The following is a 20684-nucleotide window of genomic DNA, read 5'->3' on the forward strand; positions in this document are numbered from 1 at the left end:
TCATGCTACAAAGCTAAATTATATGTCTATAGTTGTACTAATAGTAGAATATTAAAGTGCGCAACGAACAAAACTACAAAATAATAAGAATATTATTAAACAAACTGAGAATGTCGAAACGGCTACAAAACCCTAAGAGGCTACATTGTGACTAACTTGTTTCTCAAACTAAATTACAAGCAATATTTATAGAGAACTAAACCTAAGAAACCCTAACTAGGATGAGCTAAGCCCAATTCCTAAACTAACAAGGAAAATCCAAATACTAAAATAAACATAAATACTAATATTTTCCAACACCCCCGTCAAACTCATAGCAGTACACGACATGGGTTTGCCAAAGTAGATGTGGATGCAAAACTTTAAATTCCAGTGCCAATGCCAATACCAATGCCGATGCCGATGCCAATACCTATGTCAATGCCGATTCCAACTTCCAAACAAAGTTGAACAAAAAACAAAAAATCCAACTTTCGCAACGATTGCTCGAGTGGCCTAAAACCTCCAACTTTTATCCTTTGCCCGTGTGGGCCTCAAACAAGCAATCAATTTTACCTTTTTTTTTTTCTTTTTTCTTTTTTTTTTTTTTAATCCCCCTCCTTTTTCTTATTCCTTTTTTATTTTCTCCCTTTCCTTCTTCCTTCTTCCTTTTTCCTTTTTTTGTTCCTTTTGTGCGAACAAACAACATATCTTTCTATTTGCCTATTTTTTCCTTCTGTGCAAACCAACAACATCATCCTTTTTTTTCTTTTTTTTTTCTGCGGGTGTACGGTTGTGGACAGATCCAGATGCAGATGTAAGACTACACAATTTCAAACTTTTTCCTTGCAAACAATCAATACCAACTAACAAATCTAAAACGAAAACACAAACAGCGGAAAATGACTAAAACAAAACTGATACAAACAAATTGGCACCCATCAACAACAGATTAAATCTTGAAGGATCCAACCAGCTATGATACCAAGTTGACACAACCCGACCCGGAATGTCCGCTAGGACTCCGAATCGAGCTGTGTTGGTCGACACCTGGAAGGTAACGAAGTCATAAAGTGTAGTGATGTGAAAAATATGAATAAATTTAAACCCAAATTGTCACATCCTGACTCGGGCCCCCACCACATCTCGGGCTCGACTCTACCGTAGCACGATATTGTTCGCTTTGGGCCCCAACCACGCCCCCACGGTTTTGTTTCTGGGAACTCACATGAGAACTTCCCAGAAACAAAACTGTGAGGGCGTGGTCGGCGTTTATAGCGGACAATATCATGCTACAGTTGAGTCGAGCATGGGATGTGGTGGGGCCTGGGCTGGGATGTGACAATTTGGTATCAGAGCCAATCCCTGATCGGAAGTGTGTCGACGAGGACGTCGGGCCCCTAAGGGGGTGGATTGTAACATCCCACATCGCCTAGAGGTGTGGATCTTGTAAGCCTTATATATATATTCTCATCTCTGCCTAGCACGAGGCATTTTGGGAGCTCACTGGCTTCGAGTTCTGTAGGAACTCCGAAGTTAAGTGAGTTCGCGCGAGAGCAATCCCATGATGGGTGACCCACTGGGAAGTTCTCGTGTGAGTTTCCAGAAACAAAACCGTGAGGGCGTGGTCGGGGCTCATAGCGGACAATATCATGTTACGGTGGAGTCAAGTCCGTGATGTGACAATTCTAATAAGTGATCTAAATGGAGTACCATTACTTGAGTTATAATTGAAATCAAGAAAGCTAATATATACGTCTATAGTTGTACTAATATGGAGATTGGGTTTTCCCTATTGATATAACTGCTAGTGCTGCCCTTTCTGCTATATTCGTAATAATGCAATTTGTAGGATATCATTGCTAGAGTGGAAGTGACATTATTGTTTTAATTAAAAAAATTCAACAAAATCAAGAAAATAAATAAATAAAAACAAAAGAGAGAGGTTATATTGGCATACAAAATAAAATTGTGACACGTAAACAAATAATTGCCCATAAAATTGCTAAATTTGATCACAATCTATTGATTAGTCTCTTGGGTTAGCTGTCCGATCTTTAGATATTGAACAACGTTGAGGTTATACTATAAATTTAATTGACAATATAAGAAATAGCTCAACTTACTTATAAGCCCATGCAAAATCACTCATCCATTAATGTGAGATTCATTCTCAACAAGTGTTGATGATTTGTCCGGAGTTGCAACATCCTTAGTTAATTTCTCAAATTCATTCGACAATTTTGCAAGTGGGTGAAGGAGCCTCGAACCCAGATGAGGAGAGATGCTTTATTTCCACTTGGGTAGTGTTATTCACACTTTTTTTTTTACTTCCCACACACACTTGTTAATTTTTGTCAATTGATCTTCTTCAATTCATTCGATATGATGCTACAAATTGAGAGATGTGTGTGAGAGGTAAAAATGAGTGTGTGAATAGCACCACCCTTTCCATTACGACAACTCTCCTTTTATGTTGGTTAAGTTCAGCAAAAGAAAATTGTAATTGTCCTTTAATGACCAATTTCCCTTGTTCTTAGTTAATTTTATGCTGATTCAAATATGAAAATTAATTGACTTTTTCTTCCAAGTGCGTGTAACATGTATTGTGAGAATGAATGACTCGAATTTGTTTGTCCACAATATCTTTTTTGTCAAGTGTCCTTCTACTTATTTAATGACATATGACGTATGTGCTAGTGTTATGGATACACTAAAAAATATCTCTTTTTATGTTCAAATTCTCCATCCCTTAATTTAGAGAATTCAGGTTATTCTATAGCTTGTCAAAACAAAAGATTGTTCAACAGCAACCACCATTATATTAGACATTACGGACTGTCCACAATCCACATCCTGGAACCATAAACTCGTGGTAGGATGAGGAGGAAAAATTCATCCTTACGCATTTTTTAAGAGAATTATCGGTAATTGTTGTATATACAATCTTCCATCCACTTTCTCCAATCTTCCACGTAACGATTTCTTGTATATACAAGTCTTCATACACTGTGGCAGCGTGGTGCAACTTTAAATAATTGATATTATTTATAGACAATATTTTTTTATGGTCTGAATAGACTATATCTATAAATAATGCAAGTCAGGGATGATCCATTGGCAATGAAAATCTTCAAAGATGTAAAAATATAATTTTTTAACAAATGATATTATCTACATTAAGAGAAAGGGATGTGCTTAGCTTCACAATGAACTATCAATAACGTGATTTAAATTCGTCTTTGGCGAGAATCAGACCAAAAATCTCTCACTTACAAATAAAGAAGAATATCATTAAACCGTAGTATTAAGTGACATAGATCTAAAAACATTAATTTAGCGAGATTTTGTGAATCTAACATTTATGGATACCCTTACCTCATCAGTCATCCCCCTACTTTTTTTATCATTTCTATTTTGTTTTATTAGATAGTCGGAGTTGGTAATGACTTTTTAGCAAAAAAAAAAAGATAGTGAGAAATGATTCTCTCTCATTCCATTTCCCTGCTCCGGTTTTCTCCTCTTTCTCTTTCCTTTTTTTTGTTCTTTTCCACAATACAAGATGTTGACGTGATTTAATCGTAATCATTCAACTAGAAAAATACTGAAGAGTAGAAAAAAAAATAGAAAAAAGAGAATCCTGATAAAAAAAATAGACGCATTACAAATCAATCTATCCAAAAAAATAAATAATGATAATAAACTTATGTACACACAATATTTTACTAGTGTGATGGTCAACTACACACAATTTTATTTGTGAATTGATAACATATACTGTCCTATTGTGAATTGGTAACATATACTGTCCTATTGTGAATTGGTAACATATACTGTCCTATTGTGAATTGGCAACATATACTTTCCTATTGTGAATTGATAACATATAACTTTGCCATTGTATAAAACTGAGAAGACACTATAAAACGGAGATAAATAAACAAACCTTTTATCTATCAATGCATATTGTGAACTTGTCTTCATAGGATTCCAATTAGAGAAATACCAAGGAGACTCTCAAAAGTGGAACTCTCTTAATGGATTCTTTGCCACCTCATATTTTTGGCACAATATTTTACAATGTTAATACGAGACTTGATGTTAAACTGTGAGATGATAGATAATTTATAAAGAGTCTCACTTTTAGAGAGTTGATTTTGCATTCGAGAAGTATGATTTTAAAAATATATGACTTACTGTCTATCATGTGTTTCATGATTTAAATGCTTCTTAAATTGGATGACCCACTATTAAAATATTATGCAATTTAACTCTAGTCACTTGTATTTAAGGAGGTAGGAGCCGAAATTATACACACACTTTAACATTCTTCCCTTATAATTTCTGAGTAGCATCCATCAAAACTGCCCATAAGCATGGTTCTGCATGGTAAAATTGGGACTGAAATAGAAATTAAGGCACCAGCTGACAAGTTGTATAACATCTTCAAGAGCGCCCACCTCATCCCAAACATTTCTACTGCCCATATCAAAGGAGTTGATGTTCATGAAGGAGACTGGGAAACACACGGCTCTATTAAGATTTGGAAATATGAACTAGGCAAGTACAAATTCAATTGTTATTCATGTTTAATTATTAACTATATACGTACGTATGACCTTAATAGATGTGCTCAACGTCATCATACGTTCATAGCATGAGTTTGCATGTTTGTATATATACACCATAGTGTTGAGAGTTGTCCCACATTCGTGAGGGACAAGGTTTGCTATGTGCATATATGGTCTTGGGCTACTTCCCATATTGCCAATTGGTTTTATGGTGGAACCCCAATTTCATCATGGTATCAGAGCGGGTTGTCCTCGTGTGAAGCCAAATGACCACACGCTCTCCACGTCACCTAGTTGTTGTCCACGTGTAGGCTTAAAAATCCGCCACACGTGCGGAGGCATGTTGAGAGTTGTCCCACATTGGTGAGAGACAAGGTTTGCTATGTGCATATATGGTCTTGGGCTACTCCCCATATTGCCAATTGGTTTTATGGTGGAACCCCAATTTCATCACATAGAACCTCTTAGTTATGTTACTGTTTCCTTCAAATTTTGCTCCGGGCTATGAGTTTCCAATACGGTAAATACATGTTCCCTAAGTACATGCAGTCATGTTGTCCTGTTTTTGCCAATGGAGCAAGATCCTGATCACTGGAAGGGGCTTCGATCTATGTATATACATACACACACACACACACACACACCACATACAGAGAGAGTGAGAAAGATTATTTATTTTGGTGTGGTGAAATTAACCATGAATGTTTTTGCCAGTGGAGCAAGATCCTGATCACTGGAAGGGGCTTCGATCTATGTATACACACACACACACACACACACACACACACACACACACACACACACACACACACACACCACACATACAGAGAGAGTGAGAAAGATTATTTATTTTGGTGTGGTGAAATTAACCATGAATGCGTGCATGCATATATAGGGGACCATGTCGGAATATTCAAGGAACAGGTGGAGCTAGACGATGCGAACAAGGCCGCAACTCTGATTGGATTGGAAGGAGAAATGTTCAAGTATTATAAGAGATTCAAGGCTGTCTATCAATTCACTCAAAAAGATGAAGGCACGGGTATTGCCAACCTGTGGATCGAATACGAGAAACTGAACGAAGATGTTGAAGCTCCAGATAGATATATCGGTTTGATGGTTAACCTCGTCCAGGATCTTGATGCTCACTTTCTCGGGGCATAAATGAATTAATTAATGAATAAAACCGGGTAGCATATGCAACGGTTGGAAGGAGCTTTTACTGGTCTTGTTAAACGTAATTATATGTAATCATGCATGCATTTGTTCATCAATGCGTACGTGCATATATAAAATGGTTTTCTTAATTATGTATGTGTGTATTGTGAGAAATATACGAAGGGATGTCCTATGTATGGCATAGTTATGTGATAGATTATGGTTATGGATCATTTCTATGAAATAGAGAAGTCTTTGTTGATTTCTCCCTGAATTTGTAGAGTTCGGCCAATTTTTTCTTTGAACTTTAAGTCAATTTCTCCATCAACTCTTATAATTATTCAGTTTTGTCCCCTGCTGTTAAGGTTTTTGAATTTTTCATCCAACATGTCATTAACGTTTGCCTAGTTTGCAGCTTCAAAGAGTAGAAAAGTCATTTTCCTTAATTTATATATATATATATATATATTTTTTTTTTTTTTTTTTTTTTTTTTCTTCTTTAAATTTTTATTCTCTCTCTGAAACTCTCCTACACGGCCAGGCCATGTAGGAGACCTCCATCATTTCCAAACTTGAACGCTCCTCTCCCAACAATCAACGAGATCGGTGAGATCGAACCCTAGATTTCTGCCATGTGTGGAAAAAGAGGGTGGTGATTGGGAGTTTGGGCCTCTGGATGATAAAAAAGACCATAACCACCAATGCAATCCCCTTGCATATATAGCCTTAATTGTACTCAACAACTAACATGTGTGAGTACCTCAACCTCACCTGCCCATTTAATCATTTCTTTCTTATTGTGCAATCCTTAACAACCTAGAATATAAGTCGAAAAGATGTCAGTTTAATTTTCAGAATTTGGCCTTTTCTTGATTTTAAAATTTTCCGGTCGTTTAAATTTTAGTATTATATTATATATGTGGAACTTCTAAGTTTTTTTTGTAACTAAGTATCTTTATCCCGTGGAGGCAAGATCTCCCATAGTGCATAGACGCATATATTTTCTCACATTTTTTATTTATGTCATTCATATTGATTGAATTAAAAGAGAATTCAAAAAATTAAATTAACTTAGAATGTGTAAAAGGAGAAATGGGTGTGCAAATGGAGATCTTATTCTAAATTTATCCAACTAGATACGTATGAACAATTTACTACACAACTTGCCAATTCTCTTTAGCGCATGCGTTAAGGTATTGTGAGTAACCTAACTGTGATATCAGTTTCTTTGTATAACTTTTGACAATCATGTTGTTCAGGATGTATTCTTACTGTTAATTACACAATGAATTTTGAGTTTTTCTTTCGATAGTTCTCCAATATATATGTATTGTGAGCAAGGTATAAAATATCGATGATATCGGAAATATCGGTAGTCCAAAAACACAGAAATTTCGATGGAAATATCGGGATATTATTGATATCGATAAAAATTGAATAAAAACCACGGAAATTGTAAGAAAAATTTGGAAATTTTTATTGAAACTTTGCAGGATGTTTATTTAGTCAATTATCTATTAGTTTATCACAAAAAAATTGGAAGGAAATGCATTGCATGATAGATATAACTGATTTAAGTTGATTATATAGCAAGCTGACAAACATTGTGAGTGTTGAAAATATGTAGTAATTAATGAAAGAAGTTTAAACACACCATAATCATTTATATATAATGAATTAATACAATATTTTACACTTTATACATAGCATGGTAAGATACATGAGTGACTTAGCAAGGTCTAAAATATCGATGATATCGGAAATATCGGTAGTCCAAAAAAATATCGATAGTCCAAAAACACGGAAATTTCGATGGAAATATCAAGATATTATGGATATTTTAGACCATGACTGTGAGAATGTAAGGACAAAGTTCCACATCGGTGAGAGATCAAACCATGCAAGGGTATATTAGAGGTTACGCTGCTTCCTGTATTGTCAATTGATTTTATGATGGAACATGAAGTTTCTTCATGGTATATATCGAAGCAATGTGTGAAGCCCAAGTGCCCAACAGCCACTCAACGTCATCCTATTTGTGTTGTTCATGTGTCCGGCTTGAAAATCATCACACGTGAAGGGCGTGTGAAAATGTGAGGTCAAAGCCTCAAGTCAGTAAGGGACCAAATGTAAAAACTTATAAGAGATTGAGCTACTCTTTATATTGTCACTTGATTTTATTGTGAATCCCAACTTTTTTTCATTGCACCTGATTAATTACACAGCTTTTAAAAATGGGGAGTTCGTTTTCCTTGATAAAAAAATAATCGGGCAAGGGAGTCGGTGATGACTTATCAACAAAAGAACAAACTTAATAGGGCAAGGGAGCCGGTCATGACTTCTCAACAAAAAAACAAACTTAATACCTAAATTTTAATCTATCCAGAAGGGACAAAAATGTGATAATTGATTGAAAGGGTAAAATATAATATTGTAAAAAAAAATCCAATGATTGGTTAATTTGGGTACTGCCACTTGTACTAATATTTTAGATTACAATAATTTCACAATGACTCGCTTGGACCTTATCTGTTCGAAAGTATGAAATAATCACATCATTTAATACCTAAAAGCTGGGTAAAATAGTGAGTGACTTTAATATTAGGGTGATATTATTGATATTTAAAAAAAGGGTTTTTGAATTTTAATCTTTGAAGAAGATTAAAATTTAATAAAAACTTGATGTTAGATTAGATATTGATTTTAGTTCTATAATGTGTGCTTAATTCAAATTTATATTATTATTTTTAATATTTAATAGATATCTTATTTAATTTCATTATATTAAAATTAAAATTATTTATTATTTAATTCATTATATTTATTTTACTTCTTCTAATTAGTGTACCTACACGTCCGTATCATAATATATTTTATTAAATTAGTGTACCGAAATGTCCTTACCTCAATATATTGTAGTGAATTAGTGGCACATAAGAAAATATGCAAAATCATAAGTGTACCGAAAAATTCCGTACCTAAATATATGATATTAAACTAATGTACCGAAATGTTGGTACCTAAATATATTATAATAAACTAGTGTACCGAAATGTCCGTACCTAAACATATTATATTAATGTATCAAAATGTTTGTACCTAAATATACTGTAATAAATTAATGGCACATAAGAAAATATGCAAAAACATGTGTACCGAAAAATCTTTAAGAAAATATTTTCTTATATAAGATACTTACCATAAAGAAAATTAAAATTTATAATACTTTCATAAAATTTAATTTATGAACGCCATAAAATTATAAATATAAAAGAGAAAAATTTTAATATGCTGGCATTACTAAAATCAATTTTTAATCTTGTATAAGACATTTTTCTAAACTTCATCTTATTTAAGAATTAAAATCTAGTTTTCTATTTAAAGGATCTTATTTAAGCACTTTTTACAAGTGCATTTTTCATTATAAATATAAAAAAAATTATGTGCACAATAATTTTTTAAGATATTAACAATAGCATCCTAGAATTATTATTGATCCAAATCATGTACTTAACCGAAAGTTATTACGACATTTGTCTGATTTCCTTTATCTGAAATTTTTTTTAATAAATAAATGTGTTTCACGTTTCCTCAAAAAAAAAAATGTGTTTCATGAAATTCATGTGATCCTTTGAAGCATTACATTTTCAAAGTTATCCAATAAATTAATATTACACAATTAAATATTGTAGCAGTAAGGGCTGCCCTTAAGTTTCTATAAGAGCCTGCCTTGTACGAATCTCTGAGTACCATAACAACGGATCATCATAAACATGGCTCTGCGCAAGGTTGAGACTGAGATTGAAATTAAGGCACCCGCTGAGAAGTTCTACAATATCTTCAAGAGACAGGCTCACCACGTCCCAAACATTTCTTCTGGCAGTATCCAGGGAGTTCAGGTGCATGAAGGAGACTGGGAAACTCATGGCTCTATTAAAAGTTGGAATTACAGTGTAGGTAAGGCCATCTGTACATAATATATAAATATGTACATGTATTTGGTGTGTATCTTTTTTCTCGAAGACGAGAACAATTATATGTTAATCATAATTCAACAATATCAGCAGGATCGCAATTAACGGAACCCTAATTCACAAGTGAACAACTAACCCATGAGTGAAAAATACATACTGATATAATGGATAATTAAAACAATATATCATATGTAAGAATTGGAACTGATTTTGAATTCAATACTCAAATGTTGGTAAAGAATCTAGGTGTGCCACAATAATGCAGTTGGTTCAACTCAAATTTGAAACTTAGACTCCATTTTGACAACCATTTCATGTTTAGTTTTCAAAAAATGAAAATTAAAATCAAGATAAATCTACAAAAACTCACAAAAATAACTTCAGTTTTCATTTTTGTGAAAACTTAAAACAAATTGTTTATCAAATGTCCATTTTAGTGTTTCTTTGGTTAATATATAGATTGCTTTCTTGTGAATACATAGGGGACGAAGTTGGAGTATTCAAGGAAAAAGTGGAGTATAACGACGAGAAAAAATCCATAACACTGAATGGTTTGGAAGGAGATGTTTTCCAGTATTATAAGAGCTTCAAGCCAGTCTATCAATTCACTCAAAAGGATGAAGGCAACATTGCGAACTTGTCGATTGAATATGAGAAACTGACTGAGGATGTTGCAGCTCCGGACAAATACGTCGGTCTGATGGTTAACATCGTCAAGGATCTTGATGCTCACTTTATCAAGGCGTGATTAATTAAGGAAAGGAAAAGCATGCAATGGTGAAACGCGACATCCATCGTTAATATGTATTATGTGTGTTAATAATGCGTGCTTTGCTTGATAAAAATGCTTTGCTATGTGAGTTTGCCTTATAATAAATGTACGTGAGGGGATATCAGATATAGGATTGTGATGCATAAACTATGATGTGGGATTGTGATGTTTAAACTATGGTTTATATGTAAAATAAAACGTGCAGTGTAACATCTCCATTTTGTTGCTCATCATCACATAAAATGGCCTTAATTAGTCTTCTTTAAAGAAAAAATAGTCTTCTTCTTCTTCTTTTTTTACAATGGGGATATGATCCTGGAAGATATAAAATGGTAAAAAAGAATATCCTCATTGTTTAAAAAATTATACGGTGAATTAACGTTGAAAAAAATGATTTACATCATATAAATTACAACCAATCACTCCAACAATGCTAAGAGCGGAATCGTTGAAGTTTCTTTCAATATGATCCGCTTAAATTCTGCTATTATTGGATACTTTTTTCTTTCCACTTATTGTTGATGTCTCATCATCAAGTTCGCTATTACATATTAAAATTGAAATATATTGAGCATGCAATGCACCTTAGGGTTTACACACCTCATGATGAATAACGGGATGGGATCATCGGTGGATGCATAATTGTAATTTTTCATGTGAATAATACGTGTAGGTGGAAAGGCCGAGACATTGAAGGAAAAGGTGGAAATGGACGAAGCAAACAAGTAGGTGATGAGTCTTACAGCTTTGGAGGGATCAGATGTCCTGGACCAAAGCATTAAGATAATTCTCCAGGTCACTCCAAAGAGTGAAGGAAGTTCCACGAAAATTGCTAAAGAATATGCAAAACTTAACAAGACCGATTCGTCTCCACATAAGTACCTCAGCTTTCTGGTGTCATTCAAGATATTGATGCCCATCTTCTCGAGGAATAAGCGCCAAGAAAAAGGTTTATACATGCATGGAACTTTGAGTAATCTTCAAGAATAAAGACTGGAAGAAGAGCAAGCTAGCCTCCTTGTTTAGTTCCGACTTGGATTGTCTTTAATCCATAGGCGATGAAGTCACGAAGTCGGGGGATGTTCAAGGAAAAATTAAAGGAGTAATTAGGTTTTCATCCTTATTTTTACTACTCTATTGATTAAAACCTTATTACTTTTCAATTTTTGATCAAGGTCCTTTGTATTAATAATATCATTAATTATTTCAATAATAAAATATTTTTTATTTATAAATATATTCATTTAATATTAAAAATGTTACAATTAGTATATTTATATTTATGGCTAAATTTTTTATCATATATTTTTATTTTTAGTTTGTACCCATTTTTAATTTGCAACCCTTTTTAATTTGTACCAATTTTCCTTTCAATTTTAATTTGTACCCATATATTAATTTCTTTTTGTGCCCATATTTTTTAAAGTTTTATTTGTATTGTACCCATATTTTTTTATTTATTTGTACCCATTTTTATTTTTGCTAAATGTACCCATTTTGAAGAATGTACCCATGTTTTGATACAATAATTTTTTGGTTATTTTTTATGAATGTACCCATGTTTACACACACACACACACACAATAGTATATTTATATTTTAATATTTTTAATCCCACAAATTATGTTTTTTATTTAAAATCTCATTAATATAAACAACTATAAATTTTAACTTTTAATTTAAAAAATATAGTAACGTACATAGAAATAAATTATCAATTAATTTTAGGGACTTGGATCAAAAATTGAAAACCAACAAAGTTTCAGTCAAAGATTGTTCATAACTAGGGACCGCATCCAAAGTCTCTCAAAATTAAACGATGAGAAAAAGTCCATAACTATGAGGGCACGTTTATGCACTTGGAATCGGAATGAACAATAAACGAATTATGAATGAATCAAAGTCAACGTGAAATGGAAAGATGAATTTCCATTAAAATGTACCAATTAACTCCCAGGAATCAGAATGATGGTGTGAAGGCAGTTTTAGTATAAAAAGTTTATTCACATCCCCCCTCCTATCTCAAATCTCACCTCCTCTCTCTATGCAATCCTCAAAATTGGACATCTAATGCGGGACTCGTGCATATTTTGATTCCTCTAAAATTAGTAAACAAGGAAATATTATAAAATGGGAATGACATTCCTTGCATTTCCTTTCCCTATGAAATGGATTGAAAGAGATGTCTTCCAGTATTACAAGAGCTTTTAAGCCAGACTATCAATTCACTCAATTGATGAAGGCAGCACTGCAAAACAAAAGAAATGTTAAACTTTATGGTTTATAATAGAGATTATTTTATTGTGAAACCATAGGCCATGAAGTCACGAAGTCAGGATGTTCAAGGAAAAATTAAACGATAAGAAAAAGTCCATAACTACGAGGGCACGTTTATGCACTTGGAATCGGAATGAACAATAATCGGATTATCAATGAATCAAAGTCAGCGTGAAATGGAAAGATGGATTTCCATTAAAATGTACCAATTAACTCGCAGGAATCATAATGATGGGTGTGAACGTAGTTTGGGGGCGTTTGTTGCGCCGGACTATTTCGGACTGGACTAGCTTCAAGGACTAAGCTGGACTGGCTTAGACTAGACTAAGCTGGACTAACTTAGTGAAGCGTTTGGTGCAGTGTTGGACTAAGAAGCTGAATAATAACAAATTCTAATATTATATTATTTAATATATAAATTATTAATATTTTATTATGATCTAGGTGACCGGAGATGACGAGGAGTCTATCGGAAGTGGTTGTTGAGCATGACGAGGACGAGAGATGATAGTCTTAGCTAGTCCCATGGTTATTGGGGGGTCTCGCTAAGACCTCTTAGTGAAGGGTTTTGTCCATGCTAGTCCCCTTTAGTCTCATTAATGTTAGTCCCAGCATGGAATAAACACAGTATTGGACTAACAGCTAGTCTAGTTCAGTCCAGTCCCACTTAGTGAAGTTAAACAAACGCCCCCTTTTAGTATAAAAAGTTTATTCACATCCCCCTCCTAGCTCAAATCTCACCTCCTCTCTCAATGCAATCCTCAAAATTGAACCATCTAATGCGGGACTCGTGCATATTTTGATTCCTCTAAAATTAGTAAACAAGGGAATATTAAAAATTGGGAATGACATTCCGTGCATTTCCTTTCCGTATGAAATGGATTGAAAGAGATGTCTTCCAGTATTACAAGAGCTTTTAAGACAGACTATCAATTCACTCAATTGATGAAGGCAGAACCCTTTCCCCCTCAAAGCATCACCTAACTAATGACAAAAAAACATGTCCAACATAAGTTGTGACACATTTCATGTCTCAAATTCCCATGCATACATACCGCATAGAACACCACGATCGATTTTCTTACTATTGTTTTCATTTTTGTAAGACTTTGCAGGAGATTGTGATCCAAATATCTGCACTGTTAGGCTTCCACCTCCAGAGAAACAATAAGCAAACATGAAGAATGCATATCGAAAACAAACAAGTATACATCAACCTACAAGATGCTTGGGGATATGCTAAAGTGCAGGGGAAAGGATAAAGCGTTAGTCTGAAATTGGATTAAACTTTGCTGCTGACAGTATGCTAAATTCGAAGCATTGCGTTTATTGAGCAAGGGCGTGTGGTTTTTTTTTGGACTCGCTGTACTGACTTCTAGGGCGAGTCTGTCGGAATACCTCAGAGTCCCTCATACCTTCATGTTCCTCTGGGACCTGTCTTTCCTTCCCAAGATTGACAGATGACCTGGGTCGTGGGAGGTGACCGAGTCTTTCAGAAACCTTTGGGTCATTGATCTTCGAGCATATGTGGAAGGGATTCTCTCGACGTTGCTTTAGGAAGTCTCGGCAGTTATGATAAACGGCTTTCGATCCTTCCAACCCTTCTGCAAGGAGGTGTATTCCTCCACTTCTTCTACTTCGGGTCGAAGCATCTGGGTTGAGAGAAGTTTCATGTTGATCAATGTTTTGATGATTAGCTCGCTCCTCATCAGGGATACCCATGTCGAAAGGAGGTGACCCTCTGTGTTGAGGGCACCCAGATGATGGTTGATGTCCACAGGGGCAACGAGCTCGCGTGTTTGAGTACGCCTAGTTTCGTGGAGCATCTCAAAGAGCTTCTCATACTGCTCTTGGAGGACCTCATTCTTCATTGCTATCTTGTTGTTCTGAGCTTCTAGCTCATCGACTTTAGCTTGAAGAGTAACCCTCTTTCCTTCCTTCTTTCGTTGCTTCGCACTAGGTGCAAGAGGGGTGTCATTCTGTGTGATGTGGCTTCCTTCGCACCCCATGTTGGAGAGGGATGCCTGGTCAAAAGAAAGTGTATGAATGGTGGAAACCAGCTTGGCAAAGCTGAATAGAGTGGGAATTAGTGTCGTTCCCATAGACGGCGCCAAATGTTGATGCACAAAATCAGCGAGGACTTTGGTACAACAGAAAGTGTTAAGTTTGTGACCTTCGCTAGATTGCTCCGGTCACTAGTATGGATAAGTAAGTAAATGGATAGGGACAGGGAAGCAAACACAAGATGTACGTGGTTCACCCAGATTGGCTACGTCCACGGAGTAGAGGAGTTCTCATTAATTGTGAAGGGTTTACACAAGTACATAGGTTCAAACTCTCCTTTAGTGAGTACTAGTGAATGATTTAGTACAAATGACATTAGGAAATATTGTGAGAGAATGATCTCTATTTATAGAAGAGAGTTTCTAGTTTCATTCTGACATTGGCACGTGTCGTGTTGTGATTGGCTTCTGATGTTGACACGTGTCGTGCTATGATTGGCTTCTGATGTCGACACGTGTCGCGCTGTGATTGACCTTCTGGTTGGAGGGAAACTCTTCTAGGTCCTTGCGGTATAACGTTGATCGGTGCTCAGTAGTTTCGGGATTGATCAAATATGGTACAAATAGAGTTAAGTTTGAAACTTGTAGCGAGAAATATTACTAGACGAAGAATTAGTGATACTAGTTCAATAAATTTAAAAGGCTTTTGTTTTATGTCCCCAACTAATGTTTGACGAAAAGATTTGTCCAATCCAGAACAAAACTGGTTCGGCCCAAAACAGACCCGGTCCACTCCACCGGTCTTCCAGTTAGACACGTGATACCCCTAACGCAAATTGGGGAAGAACGATGAGGTTTCAAGTCATCCTCTTGGGAAATACTAACGACGACGACTTGACAAGGCAAATGCAGATACCATGGTCGCCGGAAGCCGCTCCATCATGATCATGGCGAAGCTTTGCTTCCCTCTCCCGCTCAAACCATCTCTGCCATTCTCCTCTCTCGTCCAAATCCAAAACCCCGCCAACCCACCAGTTGGTTTGACCAAGCAAGCGTTGACCGCCCTCCTGCAATCATGCTCTGCGCACCCAAACCAACTCAAACAAATCCACGCCGTCGTCCTCACGACCGGCCTCTCGATCAAGAACAGCCTGCTCACCCAACTCCTCACCAATATCGCACTCTTAGGTGACATGTCGTATGCCCGCCAACTGTTCGACCAAATGCACAAGCCACGGGTTTTTCTCTGGAATACCCTTATCAGAGCGTATGTGAAAAACCGTATCTTTACGGAGGCTGCGTTAGTTTACAGGCAAATGCACCTTCTGGGTGTTCGTCCTGACCAGTTTACTTACACATTTGTGGTGAAGGCATGCTCCGAACTGCCCGAATTGTGGGCTGGATCGGCTGTTCTTGCCCATGTGGTGAAATATGGGTTGGAGTTTGTTTCCATGGTGAGGACTGAGTTGGTTGCAATGTGTGTGAAATTTGGGGAATATGGTGCGGCGGATTTTCTGTTTGAAACTATGGTTGAGAGAGATTTTATTGCTTGGAATGCTTTCATTGCGACTTGTGTGCAGAATGGACATGCCGGTAAGGCTCTTGCATTGTTCCGCCTGATGGATGCGGCTAGGATTAAGCCTGATGCTATTAGTGTTGTGAGTGCCTATTCGGCTTGTGGGCAATTGGGGTGTTTGGAGACCGGGGAAGAAATCTACGGGATCATGAAAAAATATGGGATCGGATGCAATATAATTGTCGCCAATGCACGGCTTGATATGTATGTGAAATGTGGTAGCATAGGAATGGCTGAGACTTTGTTTAAGGACATGTCTCAGAGAAATGTTATTTCCTGGAGCACTATGATAGTAGGATATGCCATAAACGGGGAGAGTGAAAAGGCGTTGGATATGTTTTCGAGGATGCGAAAAGCAGGTGTGCAACCAAACCATGTCACCTATCTGGGAGTTTTATCTGCATGTAGCCATGCTGGGCTAGTGAATGAAGGCAAGGCGTATTTCAGTAACATGGTTCAATCTGGTGACAAGAGCATCCGACCGAAACTTGAGCACTATGCTTGTATGGTAGACCTTCTTGGACGGTCAGGACATCTTGAGGAGGCCCATAATTTTATAAGAACTATGCCAATTGAACCAGATTCTGGATTATGGGGAGCTTTATTGGGTGCCTGTACAATCCACCAAAATGTTGAACTGGGCCAGCATGCGGCTGATATGCTTTTCAAATTAGCTCCTGATATTGGTTCATATCATGTCTTGATGTCAAACATGTATGCGGCTGCTGGAAGGTGGGATTTCGTCGACAAGTTGAGGCTCAGAATGAGAAAACGAGGTGTCAAGAAAGTGGCTGCCTACAGCTCGGTTGAATGTAATGGAAATTTCCATATCTTCTATGGTGGAGACAGGTTGCACCCGGAGTCAGCAGAAATATATGAGAAGTTGAAGGACTTACTGAAACAAGTGAGAGTGTAGGTTACGTTCCAAATACCAGTTATGTGTTTCATGATGTGGACATAGAGGAAAAGGAAGCCACGGTAAGCACCCACAGTGAAAAGCTTGCCGTCGCATATAGTCTCATAAATTTAAGGCCCGAAAGCCCCATTAGGGTGGTGAAGAATTTGAGAATGTGTGACGACTGCCATAGTTTTTGTAAGTTTGTCTCTAAAGCTACCAAAAGGGAGATTGTCATGAGAGATAAAATCCGTTTTCATCATTTTAGAAATGGAGATTGTTCGTGCAACAACTTTTGGTGATCGCAAGAAATAGTGATGACTTTGAGGTGATAAAGGTACGGAGATGTATTTTGGTTGTTGGTTTCCTCTTAATTTTCAGGTGTCTGATTCGAGAAGAACCACTGATGAGCTCACAACGGATACTAACTATTGGCTACGTAAATAATACTTGCACCAGCTTTTGCACTTGTACTGACATATGAAAGGAAGGACAAAGTATCGACGCCAGCAGATATCTCATCTTTGGCAAATGCCAAAAAGTTGGAGTTCCAGCATGAACATCTGCACAGCACATTGGTTTGTAACGTTTCAGTTAAACTCATTTACAGCACCCAAGAATTTTGGCTTTGAATGTGAAACTTGTGTGCAATGTTATCCCCCAACATTAATAAAAAAACGTTTCCAGCTGTTCTAGTTTTCTTCCTGATTCTTTAGCATGCCTAAGGGAAGCATTGAGAAATGGCTTCAGTCCCACAACTGATAGATTGCAGAAGCTAAACGCGGTGGCGGGTGTTGCCTAGGCATTTTAACATCTCTATCATGGTTATTCATCATATTCGGTTCACTGTGATACAATGCCAACTATTGTCCTGCTTGATCAAGATACGGTTGCACATTCATCTGACTTTGGCTTTCCAAACTCTAGGGAAAAGGGGCATCTACTAACCAAGACCCTTGCTACGGTTGGACATACGGCATCATGTAACGTTTCTAACTACTTGATTAATTTTCTTTTTCTGTTTTCGTTGAAATTCTGTTCATTATATATTATCGTGAAGGAAATCAAATTTGATTGATAAAAACTAGTCAAAGTTGTGATTTTTCTTGCTAGGTAGTGAAGAGAAATGTAACATGCTGTGCATCGCGTATTGCGGTAACAGAGTCCAGAAAATAAGTGAGATTTCTAGCAAATGTAGCAAGGCCAAAATGTGTAGCTTGATCACTTTAAATGTACAATAAAAGATCAACAAAAATGCATATCTGCCAACATTAAAAGTTTTCATCTGCCATGAGAGCCTCCCTTTTTGGGGAATCTCTTAACGAATAAAGACTTACATGCAATCTCAGAACGTCTCTCTCTTTCTTTCTGCTCTTGGGGTACCCCCAAGCCCCTTCTCAGCTTATGCCTTTTTCTTTTCTCATCCTCTCCCAAGTCCTTTCTGATACCAGACTATAATTAGCTCCTTAAAATAATAAGCTATATGTTATTATGCAAGCCGAGAGAAGTTTTTTTTCAAATATCTCTCCACTTATTTAATAACATATCGCGCGTGTCCGTGTTTTGGACACATATCTCGATGTTTTGGTAGAAGGAACTCCGTTTTGGCAATCTTATGGCCCTGCTAGTGTTTTTTTTATTATTAATGTTTAACTTTTTCCAGCATAAAAAAAATCAATAAAAAAATAGTTATATGACTTGATAAATTGTAAGGCTGGTTTTAAATGACTTGTAACGTAATCCATACAGCCACAGGCAAAAAAATCTTAAGAAAACTCATGATTTTTTTTCACAAAAACCGCGAGCTATACTTATGATATTAAAGTACATAAATTATGAGTAGGAAAAATCTGTAGATGTTATTGTGTTGTTAAAACGAATATAATAATTTAAAATACAAGAGGAGAAGAACAAAACAAAACTGATGATATACAATGAATGAAAACAGTATCTCAAATTCTGGCATTTTTCTGGGATTCTCTGTAAAAACTCAAAGTATCCTGCTCTCTTTTGAAGCTGTCACAAAACCCAACTTGGACGTTCCTTATTACCGTTCTTCCAAGAAACATGTCTGTCGTTAAACGAAAGGAAATGCCAATAACCCCCTCCATTCACTATTTGTTCAATCAGTAAGTACTACGACTCCCCCAAGGTCTTAATCTACTTGTTTGGTGGGTGCATATTATCTTATATTATTACGCTGCTATTTGGGCTTTGAGTTTTGAGATTAACTTACATGGCGTAGTATATTGTTACGGTGATGTTTTATGTCATTTAATAAAGAGAAACTTACGCTAATGAGAGTAATATTGACACAAAACATAACGACAATACTGTCTTGTATCGTGCAAAAGCAAGACCTTCTCAGGTGTTTCTTACCACCACTTGTTTAAATTTACCGAGGATTGAAGAAGATCCATTTGGTAGGATATATCAATCCTTGAAACCAATTATCATTACCTATATCATCAAGTTGTAATGATGCTGAATGCGACCTACATTGATAGCATATATGATGAATTATATATATATATATATATATATTTTTTTTTTTTTCGCTTGCTAATTTTGTGATAAACTGGGCCTTCCAGCCAACTTGTCCGCCAGTACCTTTTGTATTTAGTCTCATTTATCTCTACGCAGTCCCACATAACTAAATGTATTGCCCTCTACAAATGTCCGCTCACACAGGCTATAAATGTATATCTCTTCTCTCTACATTGTTCATCAAGTAATACATTATGTGTCATTAAGATACAGAGAAAATGGTGATTAACAGATGATTTAGTGAAGGTGTTGATTGAAGGACCCACAAATAAAAATAAAAATGTCTTCGAAAAGACAAAAACAAAAGACCTAGCAAGCAATAGAATGCAAAACCTTGGGGGGTGGGTGGAAGCAATAAACGGGTTTTATGGGAGTTGACATAGAGAGAGATGGGTGGTTGCATTTCGATCAGAGCCTCTTTAACTCTTTCATCACACATTTATGAACGACTCCAGGCAAACATTCATTTCATGGGGAAAGACCCACTTTAATTAACTAAGTAATTTCCACAAACAAATTATTAACGTAATTAATTGACACCAAAATGCGAGTATGAGACGATGGTTTAGAGTACAAAGAGTAGATGATAGTTTAGAAAAACTTGGAAATAGACTTTTAAAAGAAGAAAAATATGAAATATTTAGAACTAATAAAAGACATTACACAGTGACATTTTAAAATTTATACATGCAAACCCATTCAATGCGATAAGGTACAATTGTTGTTTTGTTTATTATTAGGTGTCGACCAGCCCAGAATCTTTTGATTTTTGAACTCTAATTAATTAAGTACTCAAAAACTACTTGATTAGGTTAGCTGAAATAAATACCTTTTTCTGTCCTCTGGCCAATTTTGGGTTTGCGGGCTCCTAGTTATATATATATTTTTATAGGATTCACATATATTAATTCAGTTTCTACACAACTCAATTC

The 20684-nt window shown here is 36.0% G+C and overlaps 3 protein-coding genes across 3 annotated transcripts; all 3 read left to right on the plus strand.

Annotated features, from left to right (window-relative positions):
* Window positions 1-4291: 4291 nt before the first annotated feature.
* On the plus strand, window positions 4292-5990 carry LOC126596547 (MLP-like protein 328). Its single transcript, XM_050263169.1, has 2 exons — window positions 4292-4539; window positions 5446-5990. The coding sequence occupies exons 1-2, from the start codon at window positions 4356-4358 to the stop codon at window positions 5712-5714; spliced, it is 453 nt and encodes a 150-aa protein (XP_050119126.1). The 5' UTR covers window positions 4292-4355; the 3' UTR covers window positions 5715-5990.
* Window positions 5991-9449: 3459 nt separating this feature from the next.
* On the plus strand, window positions 9450-10666 carry LOC126596548 (MLP-like protein 28). Its single transcript, XM_050263170.1, has 2 exons — window positions 9450-9665; window positions 10165-10666. The coding sequence occupies exons 1-2, from the start codon at window positions 9482-9484 to the stop codon at window positions 10428-10430; spliced, it is 450 nt and encodes a 149-aa protein (XP_050119127.1). The 5' UTR covers window positions 9450-9481; the 3' UTR covers window positions 10431-10666.
* Window positions 10667-15546: 4880 nt separating this feature from the next.
* LOC126596543 (pentatricopeptide repeat-containing protein At2g01510, mitochondrial-like) lies at window positions 15547-18485 on the plus strand. Its single transcript, XM_050263164.1, is given in 3 exon segments — window positions 15547-17218; window positions 17221-17542; window positions 17665-18485. Coding segments are annotated over 2 exon segments (1854 nt in total). The 5' UTR covers window positions 15547-15651; the 3' UTR covers window positions 17508-17542; window positions 17665-18485.
* Window positions 18486-20684: the final 2199 nt, after the last annotated feature.

This window comes from Malus sylvestris, chromosome 13, assembly GCF_916048215.2.
Source record: "Malus sylvestris chromosome 13, drMalSylv7.2, whole genome shotgun sequence".
NCBI classification, from domain to species: domain Eukaryota; kingdom Viridiplantae; phylum Streptophyta; class Magnoliopsida; order Rosales; family Rosaceae; genus Malus; species Malus sylvestris.